Source organism: Ictalurus punctatus, chromosome 6 (assembly GCF_001660625.3).
Source record: "Ictalurus punctatus breed USDA103 chromosome 6, Coco_2.0, whole genome shotgun sequence".
In the NCBI taxonomy this organism is placed as follows: domain Eukaryota; kingdom Metazoa; phylum Chordata; class Actinopteri; order Siluriformes; family Ictaluridae; genus Ictalurus; species Ictalurus punctatus.
In genome coordinates this window covers 10,240,814-10,260,915 of record NC_030421.2, presented here as the reverse complement: position 1 = coordinate 10,260,915, position 20,102 = coordinate 10,240,814, and the positions used below count along the sequence as shown (strand labels likewise).

Below are 20,102 nucleotides of genomic sequence, written 5' to 3'. Positions count from 1 at the left end.
TTCTGATTGTACAAATGATTGACGTCTGGCAAATAAACACAGAGAGCAAGGTGTGTGTCTGTTTAAGTTAAACAGATCTCTGTGTTTAATTAAAGCTGAGTGACATATCACTTCACTGCACTGCACTAACCATTAAATGACTGGAAGAAAGCCACAATGTTAGGATGTTTCATTTTGGACAGTAAAGTCACTTCCTTTATGGCTGCTTCTCTTTCTCGAGTGGACATCTACAGGAGAGAGAGAGAGAGAGAGAGAGAGAGAGAGAGAGAGAGAGAGAGAGAGAGAGAGAGAGTGTGTTCCAATAAGTACTAAAATAAGTTCTTATTTACACTGCCTTGAACAAGTGTTCACCCCACAGATTTTATATATATATATATATATATATATATATATATATATATATATATATATATATATATATATATATATATATATATATATATATATATATATATATATATATATATAAACTGGATAGCTCATAGAATACCAGCAGTAGGTGAAGCCACCAGAAGTGCTCTGGCGGCCATTTTACGATTCTCTACAGACAGAGGGCACCATCAGTGGACAAGATGACCTGCTGTGCTGCTTTTAACTACAAAACAATGTTGCTATAGGATGTGACAGAAGTGCCCACAGGTTGTAATTTATACAGACCATGTACCTATTAAGCACAAATGCGTCGTTATCCCCATGTAGAGTAGGGAATCCCCCGCCACAAACACTGTACAAAATACCTAATCATTTAACGACCATTAGTATAATAAAGTAATTATTTTTTTGTATCTTTTCCCTCCGTAGATTACAGTTGTGTTGAAGTGTTGGTGTTTAAGTGTGACTGTTTTAGTGTTTAAGTGTTTAGCCTCCGGTTGTTGTTAAGCTCTCTGTTCTTACCTTTTGACTACAAAGCTGATATTCTAACAGCATGGAGTGAAATCTCTATAAAAACACTGAAATGAAACACACATCATCCCATTATGTGGTTAAATATTCTCTGTATGCAAATATCTGCTCTATTTTTATATTTGTTTTATGCTTCAGAGCTCTGACCACTGATCTTATATATATAGATCAGTGATTATGACCCATAGTGAGTTCAGAATGTTAGGGAATACAAAGATGGCAGCGCAGTAGCATCACTGTTGGTGATGTCATGAGTTATCCAGTTTATATATGTATATAGATCAGTGATTCACATCCTAAGAATCAGATTTTTACAATTCAATTTACAGAATATTTTGAGGTGCAAAATATTATTTACTGTGAAAGTTAATTAAATCTCTCACTTTCATAAGTATTAACCCTCCTGTGCCAGTAGGCAGATTTGGCTGCAATTACATCGGCAAGTCTTCTGGGATATGGCGTTATCAGGTTTGCACATTTGCATCCTGATATTTTTTTGGCCATTCAGCTTAGCACAATTCCACAAGACCTGTCAAATTGGGCTTTCAGTGAACAGAAATATTTTCCAGTATTGACACAGATTCTTAATAAGACTGAGGTCTGGGCTTTGACCAGGTTGAAGCAGTAACTGAAGTTGAATGAATGAAAGAAAGACACAGTATGAGGGGCGGTGGAGAGTATAATTTAGAGTTTAGTCTATGATTATACTTGATTATTGTATTTTCCTTTCTTTTTTTTTAATTGTGTGTATTTTTTTAATTATTATTTTTATTATTATTTTATTTTTTTGGATATGTGAGTTTATATTCGATTGACCACAGGGGTGTTCGTGGGGGGACCAGGGTGGGGTGGGAGGTTGGTAGGGGGAGGGGTTATAGTGGGGATTTATGTTAAAATAGTTTGATTCATTATATATGTTATTTGTCTCTTTGTGTTAACTTGTGAATCAAAAGTGTTAATTACAAAGAAAGACACAGTATACAAACTTAATAAAAAGGAACTATAATTCATTGTAGCTATGGCAATATCTGTAGTGTCTGTGTCTTGTTGGAAGGTGATCCTGAACAGGTCCTACATGCGTTTGCATGTTTGTCATTAAATTACAGTTTTTGAGCAAAAATAGCTTTAGGTTAATCGCAGCATGTATAAATGTAGCTATAATTTTTCTATAATATAGCTATAATATTTTTAGTGTAATTGCATGTGAAAGTGAGTGCTAAAACTGTACACTGTTAATAAACCACCTTTGTTTTTACAGTTCACTACACTGATGTCGATACATTTCCTTTTTTGTAGTTGCTATATCTTTCTGTCATTCGTTCATCTTCAGTTACCGCTTAATCCTGGTCAGGGATGCTGTGTGTTTGTTCAAATTTAATTTTAATATTGTCGGGTCTAGGGACAGGTGCTGTGGAGAGATTTTAGTGTCTGATTATTTCACATTGCAAAATATGCATTGTGTAACACATAAAGACAAACACATAATACAAACAAGGGTATGATTAGTGATTTTCAAGAGAAATAAAACTTTGGTTGTAGCCAATATGAGACAGTAAATAAGTGTATAGTAGTGCATTTAGGTAGGCCACAGACACCAAAATTGGAAATATACACCATGAATAATTGTGTAATTGTGTAAATATTAAATATTAACATAAAATATTATGGTAAAAAATATTACAATAAGGTAAACATTAATGAAGTTACTGAAGTTAATAAAGAAATGGAGAAGTGTGACACAAAAGGGAATAGAAGTTCTCACCCGGGACAGGCTGACCTGCTTCACCACACATTGGCGTCCTGAACCCATCTTCTCTCTGACCAGCAGCGCTTTCCCAAACGCGCCCTCTCCAACCTGACCCAAAACCATGTACTCCTCCATTGCCCTGATAATAATAATAATAATAATAATAATAATAATAATAATAATAATTAAAGTAAAAAAAATAAATACTACAACTACTACTACTACTACTAATAATAATAATAATAATAATAATAATAATAATAATAATAATAATTTTAATGCATTTGCTACAAATAGTCATCGACAGAAGCAGTAAATTATAATTTTAAAAAAAGTTATGTAAAAAAAAATTAAGATTAAAAATGGACGGAAGTTGAGCGTGGCTGGTGCGTAACCATAGCAACGGGGCAACAGTTTCGTTGAAGTATTTAAAAATTCAACAAATGACATCTTTATTTGAGCGGAACACAAGCGGTTACTCACCGAGCTGACGAGGAACTCAGAGTCCTGGTTCATTTTCAATGTGAAATGCCAAAAATGTCGTGAAATTCATGTCAAGTAAGAGACTAAAGACACGCACAGAGCAGCTGGCTACGTGATGACGCATGCGTGCGCGTGAGCGGGGCGTACAGACCCCACGTGACTAACTGGCTCTATGGGACTTGTAGTTTCAGCCGGAAACAGCTCAGCAATATAAAAACAAAACAATGTTTACTGTGAATTGTACTACTCTAAAGCTTACTGTTATTATTCTTAATTATTATTTTTTAGTTTAATGTAATGGGCCAATATAAAACGAATAAAGGTTAATCATCAGAAGTGGGTTTTTTTGTTTTTGTTTTTAAAAAAACAGTTTCAGTCATCCGCCATGTTGCACTGACTCTGCTGTTGATTTGTGTATTGGTTTCCTCGATAAAAATCAAGCACTCTGTAACACTGATAGTGTATAAGCGATGCAGGCAGTGTGGATTCAAGATAAAAACATGCAGTGGGTGATAAATATATTCAGACACTGTTTTATTTTAACGCTATATGGGTTTTTTTTTTCGAAACAAATAGTTTTCTGGGGACAAAGTAACAAGTGAGACAGGAACATTGGCTAGAGATATGTGTAATGGACATAATTAAAATTCAATATAAAATGTATTGTTAATAATATTCCTATTCTTTAAGCTTATGTTGTCTTTTGTTTCCCCTCTTTTTAACAAAACTAAATTAAGCATTCTTCTTTTTTTGACACTGAAATAGTGGCTACAAAAAAACAACAAAAAAAAAAACCTAGTGGGCTATGTAGCTTCAGTCTATAGTGTACATATCAATTGTTTTTAAACATTTATGTGTTGTTTGGAAGTCTGCTTGGTTCATCACCTTGTTGAAACCTGTATCTGTGGTAAAGTCCTAACCTCCTGGCAGAAGCAACCAGATTTGGGCTGAAATATCCTGGTGCATAGAAGAATTCATGATGCTATTAATCTTCACAAGAGGCACAAAACATCCCCAAAGTATCACTGACTCACCTCTGTATTTTACACTGGGTATCAGGTGCTTTTCCTTAAATGCAGTCCTACTTTGTCACCAAACATGCCAAAATGGCCAGAATGTTTGGTCACATCTTACCAGAACACATGGTGCCAATAGTAGTTCTAATGATGCTTTGTGGCAGCTAATTAAAGTTGGTTTTAAAGCTCCAAAGCCAAGAAACATCAGTTCTGCTCAGGATTCATACATTAATTTTTGCTCACAATTAATGGTGACAGGAAAGGTGACATTTCTGCAGACTTCAACTGTTGAGTTTTGGGTGAGCCTGTGCCCATGATAGTCTTAGATTCTTGTTTTTGGATAACAGTAGTGGAACCCAATGTCATCTTCTGCTGTTGTAGCTCACCCGCCTCAAGGTTTGACCTCTGAACATTGAGTGTTGGGTGAAAAATCCCGGGAGATCAGTAGTTTATGAAATAACCCCCCAGCAACGCTCTGCTGTGAGACGATTTACTGATTAGAGAATTGCATGAATGAGCGAGTGTTCCTTATAAAGTGGCCCATGAGTGTATATATGCTACACATCACAGTCTCATAACTGCCTACATGACTGCATGTTTGTGTGTGTGTGTTGGAGACTTTACTGCATAAATATGTGAACATGTGCACACTGTATGATAAACTTATATCTATCTCTCTCTCTCTCTCTCTCTCTCTCTCTCTCTCTCTCTCTCACACACACACACACACACACACACACGTCAAGAGTCAGCATCATCAGAAAAGAACACACCATGAAGACAGTTTAAGACTTTATTATTATTGTTGTTGTTATTATTTTTACAGAAATGCTATTAATATAAATTAGAATTACACTTACTGTGTGATTCTACACACATTTATCCGATTATGAATGTTATATTAGGATGTGAGAAATTTAGAAGTAATTTATTCTCAACTGTTAAAGCCACAGGCACAACATGGTTCAGTGGTATAAAAATTACTTTCATTTTTACCTTCATGCCAGAATATCCTCTATTAATTTGAAAATATACATATACATTCAAGATATATTTGAATTTATTTGAATATCCTAAAATTTCTCAAATGTTTATTTTTCACTAATTCATATCTAAACGTTACTGAATAACATCCAATACCAAAAGAAGAAATCAACAATAAAAAATAAACTATATAAAGCTTACATCACCCTGATGAAACATGCACTCTCTTTCTTTCTTTCTTTCTCTCTCTCTCTCTCTCTCTTTACACACACACACACACACACACACACACACACACACACACACACACACACACACACACACACACACACAGACACACACTATTTTATAACATGTTACCCATGAAGAAGAATTAGAAAAGCTTAAAGCATAATGGAAATTGATGCAATCGTTAAATGACTCACAACATTAACATGAGTAATGTGCAACAGAAAAGTGACAAAACTGAAAATAAAACAAAAAAATCATTTTCTTTCTCTTGCTTTCTCTCTCTCTCTCTCTCTCTCTTTCTTTTAATTCATCTTCTTTTCATTACATTTCTCCTCACAGCTCACAGATCAATGTCTCCACAGCGAAGTGGTTCTCGAAATGCCGGATCTTGTGACAGTTCAGTGCTTCACGTTTCTGCAGACCTGTTTATTCAGATACAGAAACAGCATATCATGTGTGTGTGTTTGTGTGTGTGGGTGTGTGTATTTCTGCCAGAAAAAGATATGTAAATAACTTTATTTGATTGTCATTCTACGATGGAACCTTTCAGTATTTACCACAGGAGACATGAATTCAGCTCGTTGCTTGCTGTGCTGTAACCTAACTCACTGATAATGCTGGTGCGCATTAGTAACACACATCAAGGTTTGGTCACTACATTTGACAAATACAATGTAGTAAAACCAGGTGGGTTTATTTTATGAGTAGTTTATGTATGCCAGTAAATAAACATCAGAACACATTTCTCTGGAATTCGAGACCAAGGTTGAAATAAAATTATTTTGTCGAATTTTGGTTGATCACCATGCGTCATTGTGATTACTATTAGGAAGGAAATGTGAAACTAAACCATCTTGAATAAATGAAGTGGCTTAGATGGCTGATAATATTATATATAGAGAAAAAACATTTCCTTTCTGCAAAAAAAAACCATCTCATTACTATGAGAATTTTATTTTTTTTTTTGCGTTACTACAAGAAAAATATTCCTGTTACAAAAAACTTCGTGTTACTATGCAAAACACCTCTCATGATTACGAGAAAAATATCTCGTTACTATGAGAAAAAAAACATTGCGGTACTACAAGAAAAAAACATCTCATTTCTAAAAACATTTCTTTATTGTTAGAAAACCATCTTGTGAATATGAGATGAATGTTATTAAATTTTATTTTATAAAAACCATATAATTGATCAATTTTTTTTTTTTTTTTTTTTACAATATAGTCTACATGATTGCCAACAAGATTCTGACAAATGGCGTTGACAGAATTAGTCAAATTTTACGTGACGCTTGGCTTAAGCCAGAATGTCAGTAAGCAGTCTAGATCATTGTAACAATTTTTTTTTTCTCCTTGTTTTTCTCCAAGACATTTTTGTCTTTTTTCTTGCAATGTGCTTCTGTCATAAAAGTAGAACTTTTTGGGCATAATTCTAAAAGATTTAAATGTTTGCCACAAAAACAAGACAGCTTATCACCCAAAGAACACCGTACCCACGGTGAAGCATGGTGTTGGTAGCATCATTCTATGTGGCTGAGGGGATTTTGGATAGCTCCAAATACCAATCTACAAAACCTGCAGGCCTCTGTTAGACAGCTAAAGATGGAGTAAAATTTACTCTCATGCTATTTACATGCTAATTTTACTTAGCATGATAACAACCCAAAGTCAACAGAGGGATGGCTTCAGAAGAAGGAGAGCAACATTTTGGAATGGCCCAGTCATTTTGTGTGTGTCTGTGTTCCTACCAAGTATGGTGTCTCGGCGTTGCAGTCTGTACGTGTCTTTGTTTTGGCACACTTTGTAGATGTAGGTACCCAGGGGCTCGATGTCATCCAACTTCTCAGTCACAATCATCTGCTCATGCACCAGATATGTCTGTGGCAGGTAGGTGCCAGCCTGGAAACACACACACACAAAAAAAAAAAAAAATAGAGCACAAATTTATACTTGGGTTTTCAAGCCCAGATTCACTACTAGTTAGTTCCGTCCGCGCAGCGGGGCGCATCGGGCAATAAGCATTCGCCAGCGGGCTCGGTCGGAAGCGTCGATTTCCACATGTTCCCACTTGACATCGAGCGCTCGTAGATCTTCCATGAATGTTCGTCGCCATGTATTCTGCGGCCGCCCTACTCTTCTCTTCCCCCGTGGCGGCGTCCAGCGCAGCGCGATCTTTGCGTGGCGGTGGTCAGACATCCGTAGAATGTGTCCTGCAAAGCACATTCTTCGCTCTACGACCATTTCTGCCAGGCATAAACCGCTGTGGAATGCCATATAGCCGTGCGATTTTCCAAAGCGATTTCCGGTGGACGCTGTCAAACGCCTTCTTAAAGTCTATAAAGTTGACCAAGAGCGGTTTCTGATATTCGGAGCTTTGTTCAATGATGTTTTGAAGAGCAAAGATTTGTTCAGTGCACGACTGACCGCTTCTAAACCCGGCCTGTTCGTCCCGTAGAGCCTGATCGACTGCTCGCAGTATCCGTTTGAGGAGGACGAGACAAAATACCTTGCCTGGAACAGACAGAAGGGTGATGCCTCTCCAATTGTTACAGTCTGCGAGATTACCTTTCTTAGGTAATTTGACGATGACACCCTGTCTCCAGTCATTTGGGACACGTTCCATGTGCCAGCAGTCATTGAGCAGCGTAGTGAGCACCCGTACAACTTCATCACCACCCGCTTTCAGCATTTCTGCCGAGATTTGGTCAAGACCAGGTGCTTTGTTGTTTTTCAGATGACGAATCGCTGCAGCGACCTCAGCATCCATGATGTCGCTCATGTCCACTTCCAGCTCACAGGGAGGAGGAAAGACTGTAAAGTCGTGCGTGGCTACGGGAGCCGGCTGGTTTAGGGTGTCTTTGAAATGTTCCACCCAACGCGCGTCCTGCTCTTCTTTGCTAACTAGCATCCTGCCGGTTGTATCCCTTATCGGCCCAGTGGAACCGCTTTGGGCCCGAGTGAGATCTCTGACCACACGAAAAAGAGTCCTGCTGTCACCCTGGTCCGCAGCCAGTTGTGCTTCAGTGCCCTTCCGGTCCAGCCAGTCCTTCTTGTCTGCTCGGCAACTCCTCTTGACCCTGTGGTCGAGTTCTCGGTACGCCTGCGATGCTTCATTTCGCTCCTCTTCGGTCTTTGCTTGATCGCGCTGACGTTTCTTGACCCGTCTTTCATCGAGCAACGACCATGTCCGGTCCTGAATCCACCGTTCTCGCTGCGTTCCACGCCGTCGACCAATCGTTCTCTCTGCCGTCTCTATGGCAGCATCCTTGATCTGTGCCCATTGTTCTTCGATGCTGGCCGAGTTGTCAAGAATCTGGAATCGATTAGCGAGTTCAATGTGGAAGTGCTCGGCGTTCACGCGGTCCTTCAATTTCTCGGAGGCAAATGACCGAACGGTGTTGTGTCCGGCCACTCTTTTCAATTTTAGTCGGATTGAAGTCACAAGCAAGTGGTGATCAGATCCGACGTCGGCGCCGCGAAAAACCCGTACGTCACGTAAAGCCGAGCGCCACCGTCGATGGATGCATACATAGTCGATTTCATTGTGAGTGGCCCCATCTGGTGACCGCCACGTCTTTTTGTGAATCCGTTTGTGAATGAAATATGTATTCCCGATGCAAAGGTTGTTAAGATTGCATAGGGATAGGAGACGCTCTCCATTATCGCTCGTTACTGCTGCCGATCCATGAGGTCCGATCACGTTTTCCCAGCCCTGCCGGTCGCTACTGAGTTGCGCATTCATGTCGCCAAGGAGGATCTTTATGTCATGGTTGGGGATAACCGCGATTGTGTCTTGCAGCTGGTCGTAGAAGGCGTCCTTCTCTTCATCATCTGCCTCATTTGTCGGTGCGTAGACTTGAATAACAGTAATTTTAGCATGGCGAGACTGAAATCGGGCGGTAATTATGCGATCACTGATCGGTTTCCATCCAACGAGTGCCTGTGCCGCGGTTTTGCTCAGGACCATCCCGACGCCGTGCACGTGATGTTCTTTGGCTCCCGAATACAGGACGATCTTCCCGTCACTTATCATTTTTCCATTACCCGTCCACCTCATTTCGCTGACACCAAGAATGTCAAGCCGGTAATTGTCGAATTCGTGCAGAAGCTGCTCCAGTCTCCCACACTGGTACAACGTTCGCACGTTCCAGGTTCCAATTCGTGTGATCGTATTGGCGTAGAGTATCCCATTTTGCATCGGGCGCTGGACGACCTTTCGGCTTTGCTCCAGCACCGTCATCAAGGGAGAAACAGGGTCATCGCGCCGGTATTGTTTAGACCGCTGGTTTTTGCTTGTTGTTTCCGTAGCAAGATAGATTTTACGGGATCAGGGTGCTAGCCTGATGCCCAAACCTCCTCCTTTTTCACCCGGGCTTGGGACCGGCGTCGGCGGAGATTCACTACTGCATATATTAAATAGAATTATAATGTTAATATAATTAAATATAAATTTAGTTCCTGCATTCTGGTGGTACATTAATTTACACACAAAAGTAATACTTTCAGGCTGCACTAAATCACACTCCAGGTACCCACTTTGCCCTGACATCATTTGCACTTTTCGGTGAAATCACACCAAACTGCATATTCGTTATGATACACAAGCAAAATCCTACAGACAGCATGGTAGTAGTTTGCACATGTACATGTCCACCTCTTTAGTAAATCAGGTGTACAGTGTATGTTTATCTTTTAGTACCTTATTCTCAGATGTGATTGAGATAACCAGTCCAGTAACTAATAAAGAATGTAAATAAACAGTAACTATTCTTTCACCTTGAGCTTGGCCAGCAGATCCATCAAGTCGTGAGGAGGCATGACCACGGACGTGTTCAGGGGAATCACATAGCATTTATCCAGAGTCAAATCCAAATACGCTGTCAACCTCTGAGAATCACACAACACAACACAAAAACACATATATACAGCCTATTTTATATATATATATATATATATATATATATATATATATATATATATATATATATATATATATATATATATATATATATATATATATGCACATACACACATAAACACACACTATATTATATAGTATATACAGTATCTCACAAAAGTGAGTACCCCCTCATTTATATAATAAATATTTGATTACATCTTTTAATGTGACAACACTGAAGAAATGACACTTTGCTACAATGTAAAGTAGTGAGTGTACAGCTTGTGTAATAGTGTAAATTTGCTCAAAATAACTCAACACACAGCCATTACTGTCTATACCGCTGGCAACAAAAGTGAGTACACCTCTAAGTGAAAATGTCCAAATTGGGCCCAATTAGCCATTTTCCCTCCTCAGTGTCATGTGACTTGTTAGTGTTACAAGGTCTCAGGTGTGAATGGGGATCAGGTGTGTTAAATTTGGTGTCATCGCTCTCACACTCCCTCATACTGGTCACTGGAAGTTCAACATGGCACCTCATGACAAAGAACTCTCTGAGGATCTGAAAAACAGAATTGTTGCTCTACATAAAGATGGCCTAGGCTATAAGAAGATTGCCAAGACCCTGACACTGAGCTGCAGCACGGTGGCCAAGACCATACAGCGGTTTAACAGGACAGGTTCCACTCAGAACAGACCTCACCATAAAATTTAATTTATTACATTCTTTTGAATGTCCATGGAATAAAATATTAGAAGTCACAAATGTACCTTCTGCCATCATTTACACATTTGAATGGCTATGCAATATGAAGCAATATGATAAAAAAATTTATTAAAAATGACCTTATATGGCCATGGGCACTGTTTCAACTCAGGACAGCTGTCATTTGCTGCTATTGTCAAGCAACTGTTTGACACTGTACACAACAGCACTTCGCCTTCGTGCATTCGCTGAGAGTAGACTGGTGGTTGAGGGGCAGGAATTTGGCCAATAGTTGTGGCAAGCCTTTTATAATCGACCAATTGGTGTGCGAGAAGACGGGAATTACAGAGAGGGGTTAAAGCACACATAGTGTTAGACCATAAGCACATCATAATGAAACTAATCCCGGCTGGACGCTTTTTTAAGGTCTGAAAAAGAGGACGTACGGTCACTCTAACAAAAGTATGTCAGAGAACAACAAATTTGCGCATGCACCAGGAGGTTGCTCATGTAAGCCACGACTGGCAAGAGAGAATCAGACCTATAATCAAGCAGCTGTCTACATTGTGTTATGTCAAAAGGTTAATTTCTTTGCTTTTAAATGACAAAAAAATGTAATCCTGATAGTATTCCCATTTTTTACTAAATGTACCTGTAATCTGATTACTTTGTTTTTGACATAAATGTAACAGATTACAGTTACCAGTTTTTTGTATCCTGATTATGTAATGCCATTAAAAGCATTCCGTTACTCCCCCAGCCTGATAATAATAATAATAATAATAATAATAATAATAATAATAATAAATGAAAAGTAATCAAAACAATTTGAATAATATGTTGTGTGTGCAAATGTTCCTCACCCGTTTGAAGTCGTGCACAATGATGGCCGGGTCGCTGTCGCTGAAATTGGGCACCTGGACGTTGATGAGCTCCACCTCTTCGTCCTGCAGCACTCGCACGATCTCGTCAATCCTACGCAAGCTCAGGTCACACTCCTGCAATAAATCATCATTCTCCTCCTGGATCCTGTAGTTCTCCTCACGGTACTTTATGCCGCACACAAACACCTGCCCTTCCTACACTCACACACACACACAAACACGGGAATGAACACATGACTCTGACATCTTGATGATAAAACATAAGAAAGGAATAAAAATTTGGGGGCATGCTGTTGTAAGATAAAATAATCACTGACTTGGTGGTATGAGACTGTTACTCTGACTATTTTACTATAACAGCATGCCCCCAAATTATCACAGCTATAAACAGTTGTTGTCTTTTTTCTCCCTCTTGAAGTTACTAAGACAATAAAACACAGCTTGTCAACATCTTGTCATGTTACCAAAAAACCCCAATACGTAAATTCCTCTGTCCTAAAGACTTTCCCGCGGCAAAGCGCTGACACTGGAGACTCCTTCGATAAATGTTAAATAAATGTCTCTTTGCAGAAAACTTCAACGATTTTACATTCAATAACACAATTCTAATCATTTTATTATTATTCTTAGCTGATTAAGTCGCTGTGTAAGTTATTACTATAGAATCAGTAACAAAATTAGAATGAGGGTATTAATATTTGATTTTTAATCATAATACTTCTCTTTAAAATTACCAATTATTAATATTTTTGCACAATTCAGTGTTGTTTACACTCATCCTCATAGCACTGTATTATACACTGTTTTCTTTTCTTATTATTCAATTTGCACTATTTGTTCCACATGAAATCTCACTTGTGTTTTGTCACTTTATGCTGCTGGTGTCATGTTAACCATACACGCACCACTATAGTACAAGAATTTCACTGTTTCTCATTTACTTTGTATTCTGGAAACATATTGACAATAAAACAAACCCGAACTTGAATTATAGCCAGAATTACAGTCAGAGCTGCCGTTATAGAACATTAATCAACACTTGAAATCAAGACTTCAACAACACTTTGGTATAATATGGTGTAATAAGTCACTTAATATTACCTGTGGAAGTCAATAACAATTAACTTCTTAATCTACATTCCTCACTCTCGTAACAGTGGGTTAGAAGTGGTTCCCATTTGAATTGAATACAAAGCAAAATAACAAACAATGTGTCAAAAGGACATTTAAATGTATTATAAAATTTCATACAGCGATGTCCTCTAATAGCTAAAAAGCAATTTGTCTTAGTAGAAAATAAAGTTCAGTAGGAGTGGTGGATCTTCATGTTAGTGACTAATGCAACTGATTCTCAAGAAAATCCTGCTTAAGTGTGCTATGAGGTGTATTTTTTCTTCTCCCATAGCAACCTAAAGCGTCTTCATGATAAAACCATACATAAGGAGAAAAATACCATTTCATCATGTTAACTGTTCTGTAAGTGATCTTTTTCATTCACAGTTGTGAATAAAATTTATTTCTTTTGTAGATGTAGATATACACTTATTTCCAAATTTGTGATAGAAAACATATATTTTCTTCTCTGAGGATATCAAACACACATGAGAAAATTCTCACGCAGCGACCTCACCTCCAGCACATAGTACTTGTACAGGTAAGCTCCGCCCACAACCACACCTGACAGCATGAGGGCCAGTCCCAGGTAGAAGCACCAGCACCACACCCTTGACGGATGACCCACAACCTGCGCCGCCTCAGGGTCCTAGAGACAAAAATCAAACATATTCCTGTAGGTCAGGTCTCATTGTGTAGAGAGACATTCACATCAGAAAGTCACTGTGAAGTTGTGAGATTAATCTATTCATTCAACAGAACACAAGAAGTATGTACAATAACAATATTCTAGTGTTTATATAATGCCGTGGCTGAGTGTCTGTCTGTTCCTGGTCCATGACCAGAGGCTGAAAAATGGAAGCTTTGTTTGGCAGAACAGGGTGACACACCCGTATGCAAAGAGACCAGAATAAAAACAACGACCAATTATGTGTGCATGTGGAGTCTGCATTAAAGCCTTAAAGTATAGGCTCCTGATCATGTTGCAATAATCCGTTCAGAAAGCATGCCTGTACATGGGAATGACAACCAAGCCCAGTCTTTAAAAAACCCAACCCAACCCAATCTCTCTCTCTCCAATCAGATCCCAGAGGATTTCTTAAATGTCTTTATCTGTGGTATCTGTGAGCTTAATAGTAACTTATATGCATTTTTTTGTTTATTACAAAAATGTCTTGATTTTTGGTATCATGTGTGCATCACTATACATATTTGGCCTTCCCTTTGACATAATAAAACCAGTTAAATTCATGGTCCAGTTGTTATCTAACACACCTAATGTACAGAATAATAGTTTTTCAGGATCAACTGAATATGTTGCTAGATTAGACTTGGATTAAAACCAAAGTGCATTTATTTTATTAAAGGAAACAAGATGTTTCAGGTATTTTCTTGTACTGGATTAATTCAATTCCATTTTATTTGTATAGCGCTTTCACACTAGATATTGTAATGTAAATGACTAGATTCAGATCCTTAAGGAACAAACCAGAGTTGACAATGGTAAGGAAAAACTCCAAGGCTACACGAGGAAGAAATCTTATAAGGAACCAGGCTGAAATGAGAGTCCTTCTTTCTGAGAGTGACACCGAATAGTGCGATTATAAATCATTACTCTTCTACAATTGTATATAATTGGAAATAGTTGTAAATGTGTTGAAAGTACGTCCATTATGAGCATAAGGGTCTTTATGAGTATAGCAGTAGATCTTAGGTACTACAGTGGTACTACAGGTACTTAAGTCTACAGTGTCTAGTTCAGTTATCTACTGAAGAACGGGTGAATGTTAAACTGTGTTTGGGAAGTGTAAATCCTTAGGTCATCCATGTGGGACCATCCACAACAGCAGAAAGTCAGTCACAAATAAATTGAATTAAATAGCATAAATTCGAGTAGGTCAGGGCTTAATTTATTTTAAATCAGCGTGTTACTCATGTGTTTATGTGTAAAACTGTTAAAAAGGATAAGCTCCCATTTAACATATATTACATAAAGGATATGATTCTAAAACTATTAGTAAATTCTGCAGTGTCTATATTAGTAATGTAGATAATGTGTACCTCAATTCACCAAAATCTTTAGTTTTAGACAGCATAGACAACATTAACTCTTACAATTTACAGTCAAGTGCAACAACTCAAAAGACTTCACCATGGTACACAGCAACCGGAAAAGGGCTCCACGTCCTGAACATTCGTCCCCTTATTATTATTACTCTTATTAACTTCAAAAGTAAGAAAAAGGGGAAGCTGGTGAGGGAACGACTGTATACATTCGCGATAACACAAATGAGAACAGGAACTAACTTGTATTTCAAAAGTCCCACAACATAACAAATGGCTAAAAGTGCAATATATTAACAACTTAATTACAAACTGTAATAGTGGTAAATATGGTAGAAGAAGAATAAAACACCACCCCCTTGTTGATTACTTGAATATCCAAAACAATATGCCACGTTGTGTTTTATTCATTATATAAACATTACATAAAACATTAAAACATTGTACAATCCAATGCCCAATTACACTGCAACTAAAGTATTTAATATCCAACATATTAACTACATGTATAATATTAATCACAGAAATGGCCATTTAAAAAAAAAAAAAACCCTCTCATTGTTTTAAACAAATGACATTTTAAGAATTCAAATAAACAAGATTCTATAGCTTTCTTTTAAGGAAGTAAATTTGTAATCATGAAAAAAAAAAAAATTAATGTCAAAGCAAATTCCTATTATTCGTTTTATTATTAATTCTTATTATTTTTATTATAAATATAGTCTGTATTTCAACCCCTGATTTTTTTTCCAGATTGTTTTAATATTTTTTCTTACTAATTAATAGCCATATAAAGAAGAAACACTGGATATGATTGAACATTAAATACTGGAGTAGTAAAAGAATAAATCCTCCTCACCATGTCATCATTAAAAACTAAGGTAACTTTAGTGCAACATTGAAAGTATATGTGATTTAAAAACAATAGAATAATAAGGGGGGGGGGGGGGGGGGGGGGGTCTGATAACATGCAGTATCCCAGAAGTGGAGGTGACTAAGCATATTTACTAAAGTCTGGATTTTAAGTATCTGTATCACCTGAGTTTTTGTTTGAGTCTCACAAATTTCAAAGGAAAATCTCTCATTTGTCTATAATCATATATTAATAAATTCACATGGTGACTTTTAAGCATCAGGCTTCTTCAAGTAGATGTAAACTTCTAATAAATCTAAATTGAACAGATAGGTGACAACATGAATGAGACCTAATACACACCGGTGTAATCTATCTGCTGTTACACACACTTTATATTGATCAAGGCAGATAGCTATGAATTATTCAGATAGATATTATTATAAATGTTATGCTAATAAAGCTGTTGTGAATTATTACTTAGCTAATGTTCCCCCATGTTCCCTGGTTTCTTTCTGAAGGAAAACGGTGATTGACCATCAGTTACCAAAATCAGTGTGAAGAGAAGAAGACATATTTTTATTTTGTGAAACTTTCTTGCCATTTTACTTTCCTAGGCTACTTTTAGCCTTTTGTAGCCTTATATACTTTACCTTGGAGAATTTGAAGCTATACTTTGCATTTTTCTAGAGTATTTATTTATATGATTAATTACACTTGAAATTTTTGACAGAAATATATCCATCAGCATTATTTTCTACTATGTTTCTGACTAACACTATTCACACACTGTCTCTGTCTGTGTGTGTGTGTGTGTGTGTGTGTGTGTGTGTGTGTGTGTGTGAGAGAGAGAGAGAGAGAGAGAGATAGATGCATGCAAAAACTTGCCCTAACAAGTTTTGCATTTCAAAAGCGTCCGGCATTTCTGAGACGAGTCATGAAAACTGTTTGCGTGTAACTGAAACTGCTATTTGTTTTTATGTGTGAGTGAGATAGAGAGAGAGAGAGAACCACTCTCGCAAACACACGACAACATCACGGATTCACAAGTTCAATTAGGACTAAATACAACTCTTGCTTTTCACATAATGACCTGGACACACTCACAAACACACACGCACAATTGCAAAGAAATAAATGTTCTTATACACACAGCTGGAGAAAAAAAAAGATTCCTAATTTATAACATGATTCAATCCAATAACTTCCTGCTGAAATGTGTTAAACATTAACACCCAGATAAGCGAAAGCCAAATCAGACAAATCAGCCTTTCTCAACAACTTTGTGTGTGTGTGTGTGTGTGTGTGTGTGTGTGTGTGTGTGTGTGTGTGCGTGTGTGTGTGTGTGTTCACCTCATGGTAAGTGACTGACTGAATGATCAACCTAGATTTTTTATTTTTTTGCTTAATTTACAGCCTAATATATAAACAATGCAATAATAAAAGCAATAGAATAACAACTTTTACACCGTGTCTAGTAGCACTAATAACCAAATGGTTTCTGCTTAGAACCTTTAGAGTACTAGAACCTTTTTTTTACCTAGCACAAGTTTACACTCTTTTACATAGCAAAAAAAAAATTAAATATTTTTAAATTTAATAGTTTAATAGTTTTAGTTTAATGGCTCATTAAAAAAGGTCAAGTCTAAAGACTCTTTAAAATGGTTAAGCCTAAATGTATTTATTTTTTTTTTAAGTTAAGGTTGGGTTTAAAAGCTCTCATTAAAATTCTATTAGAAAGCAGCTTTCTTTTCAATTCTCAAGAAAGAAACCTTCAGAAAGCTAGAACCCTTGTGGAACTCACCCTATTTATGATATAATGTACAGCATAATGAATCCCACAACCTGCGTAGCTCACTACGTGTTAAATAAGAAACATTTGCTTTGTATAAACCTGTGATTAATGTTCACTCTTAGAGGGTTCCTCAGGGGACAATTCAGGTTTCTTAGCTTCCTGAATTGGTTCTACCTGTCTGAAAGGGTTTACTATTGACAGCACATACAATTTAAAGAAGAAGAAGAAGAAGAAGAAGAAAAGGTTCCTCACAGGGACAAACCAGAAAGAGTTCTGGGTTTTCCCTCCCTAGACTATCAGGGGAAAAAATGGTACTAGACTGTAGCTTTCTTTGTTGCTGGGGTGGAACCCATATCTCTTGTAAAAGATACACAATAGCAACAAGGAATGGTTACGTTTAGTACACTTTTATTTATTTTATAGAGAGTGTATGAGGGAGTGTGCTTTGAGAAGAAAACCAGCCTCCATCAGTCTTCCTGGTTGCCATTTTAACTGTATAACAATTCAGCCTACAATTAGTGAACCAAAAAAGAGAAGCCTGACAGGAAGCATCTCAAATCAGTCCCTACTCCCTGCACAAGTGCACTACATGGGCTATGAAATGAAAGCATTCTGCACCCTACAGAGAGCCGTGTGAGATAAACGGACATGCGGCAGGATCAAAGTACAAATGTTCAAGTAAAAGCTTAGACACTCTCCGTCATCCACTGATCAAAGTGTGGCGGAGAAAAGACATGAAAACACCATGTGTGTATTTAGTCCACGTCTCTGTCTGATGAAGATGTTTGTTGTGGAAACAAATCGTTACCTTGTCATCGGGAATAAGCGTCTCGCTGTCCTTCTTCACCTCCTTTTGGGCAAGAGCCGAATTAAAGGTCACTTTGACCATGATGGATGATTTGGAAAAGATCAAACACAAGAAACACCGCGTCTACTCTTCACTCCCCGGCCAGGAACAATGTTCTGCTGTGACGCAGATATGAACACACACACACACACACACACACACACACACACACACACACACGGAAGTTGAAGATTAAAGTGACAGTAGCTTATGGCTGTGCAGCAGAGTTTATTTAAGGTTATTTAAATGTCTAAATTCATATTTATTTATTTATTTATATATATATATATATATATATATATATATATATATATATATATATATATATATATATATATATTTATTATTATTATTATTATTATTTATTTATTAGAGCCATAAACCCTTCTATTCCTGAACTATCCACTGACTGAACACATGTCCACTTATCTTTTATTTTTTAGCGTCCAGTCAAATCAGCTAATAGCTACAAGAAGTCAGTAATAAATATAATAAATAGGATTATGAAGAGTCGTGATTTCCAATTCAGGGACCCTCTGACTGTGCTTCAGAGACCCCTGAGGGTCCCCAACCACACAAGGCATGCTGTGAATATTCCATAGATTAAACCCTTTACTCCAGTATTCTCAGTGGTGTACATGTCTCGCATTTGCTTAAGTAGCACACCATTTTAACTTTGTTGGATATATGTCAAATTTCCTCCAAAAAAAACAAAAACAAAAAAAACAAACAAAAATAAACATTAATTTTGTAACTAGCCCACCAGCTGCATGGCATTTCAACATTGCTGAACATCCCATTCCAGATTTATTCCCCCTTTTTCTGTTATAATATGCTCCACTCCTCTGGGACGGCTTTCCACTAGATTTTGGAGCGTGACTGTGGGGACTTGTGTTCATTCAGCTACAAGAGCATTAGTTAGGTTGAGTTAAGGCACTGATGTTGTGTAGGGAGGCTCAGGGGGGTTGAGGTCAGGGCTCTGCGCAGGACACTCCAGTTCTTCAACGTTCTTCCAATCTTTACACACCATGTCTGCATGGAGCTCCCTTTGTGCATTGTCATGCTGGAGCAGGTTTGGGCCTCTTAGTTCCAGTGTAGGGAAATTGTAACGTTACAGCATACAGAGACATTCTATACAGTTGTTTGCTTCCAACTTTGTGGCAACATTTTGGGGAATAACCACATGTGGGCACCATATATAATTTTTTTTTGTTTCTTTAATAAATGTTTTAAGTATTATCAAAGTTTCTTGGTTAGGTTCATTTATGTTTTGTTAGCTTGTGCTCCTCCTATAGGCAATGGGGTAAGTTTTCTTATTTTCTCTATTCCAAACCAGAAGGGGGGGCTGATACCTGCACAACCGACATTGACTGCAAGATGTCTCTGCAGCATGGAATGGCATGCTTGTGGGACTTGCAATACTTTCTTTTATTTCTTTTAAATTTATTATTAGAAAACGAATGTCAAATATTCATCAAAGTGACTGCATCTCATTCTTGCGTGTCAAGACATACAGTATCATAATATACGTAATGTATACACAGGACACCATTGAAACAAACGGTGTTTTACCA

The 20,102-nt window shown here is 37.5% G+C and overlaps 2 protein-coding genes across 6 annotated transcripts in view; both read right to left on the bottom strand.

Moving 5' to 3' along the window:
• Window positions 1–3,285, bottom strand: part of LOC108266669 (serine/threonine-protein kinase Nek5) — a 46,468-nt gene extending 43,183 nt beyond the window's left edge. For 4 of the 5 annotated variants that reach the window (XM_017470299.3, XM_017470300.3, XM_017470304.3 and 1 more), the window contains exons 1-3: window positions 3,134–3,285; window positions 2,666–2,789; window positions 131–227 (exon numbers count right to left, since the gene is read on the bottom strand). In XM_017470299.3, the coding sequence (XP_017325788.1) occupies window positions 131–227; window positions 2,666–2,785 (217 nt within the window). In that variant the 5' untranslated portion in view covers window positions 2,786–2,789; window positions 3,134–3,285. Of the gene's footprint in view, window positions 1–130; window positions 228–894; window positions 951–2,665; window positions 2,790–3,133 lie in introns of those variants that run through there. The other variant, XM_017470302.3, reaches the window with a different exon arrangement.
• Window positions 3,286–5,679: 2,394 nt separating this feature from the next.
• Window positions 5,680–18,674, bottom strand: itm2b (integral membrane protein 2b). Its single transcript, NM_001200774.1, is given in 6 exon segments — window positions 5,680–5,786; window positions 7,115–7,265; window positions 10,143–10,253; window positions 11,836–12,051; window positions 13,487–13,618; window positions 18,490–18,674. Coding segments are annotated over 6 exon segments (780 nt in total). The 5' UTR covers window positions 18,571–18,674; the 3' UTR covers window positions 5,680–5,697.
• Window positions 18,675–20,102: the final 1,428 nt, after the last annotated feature.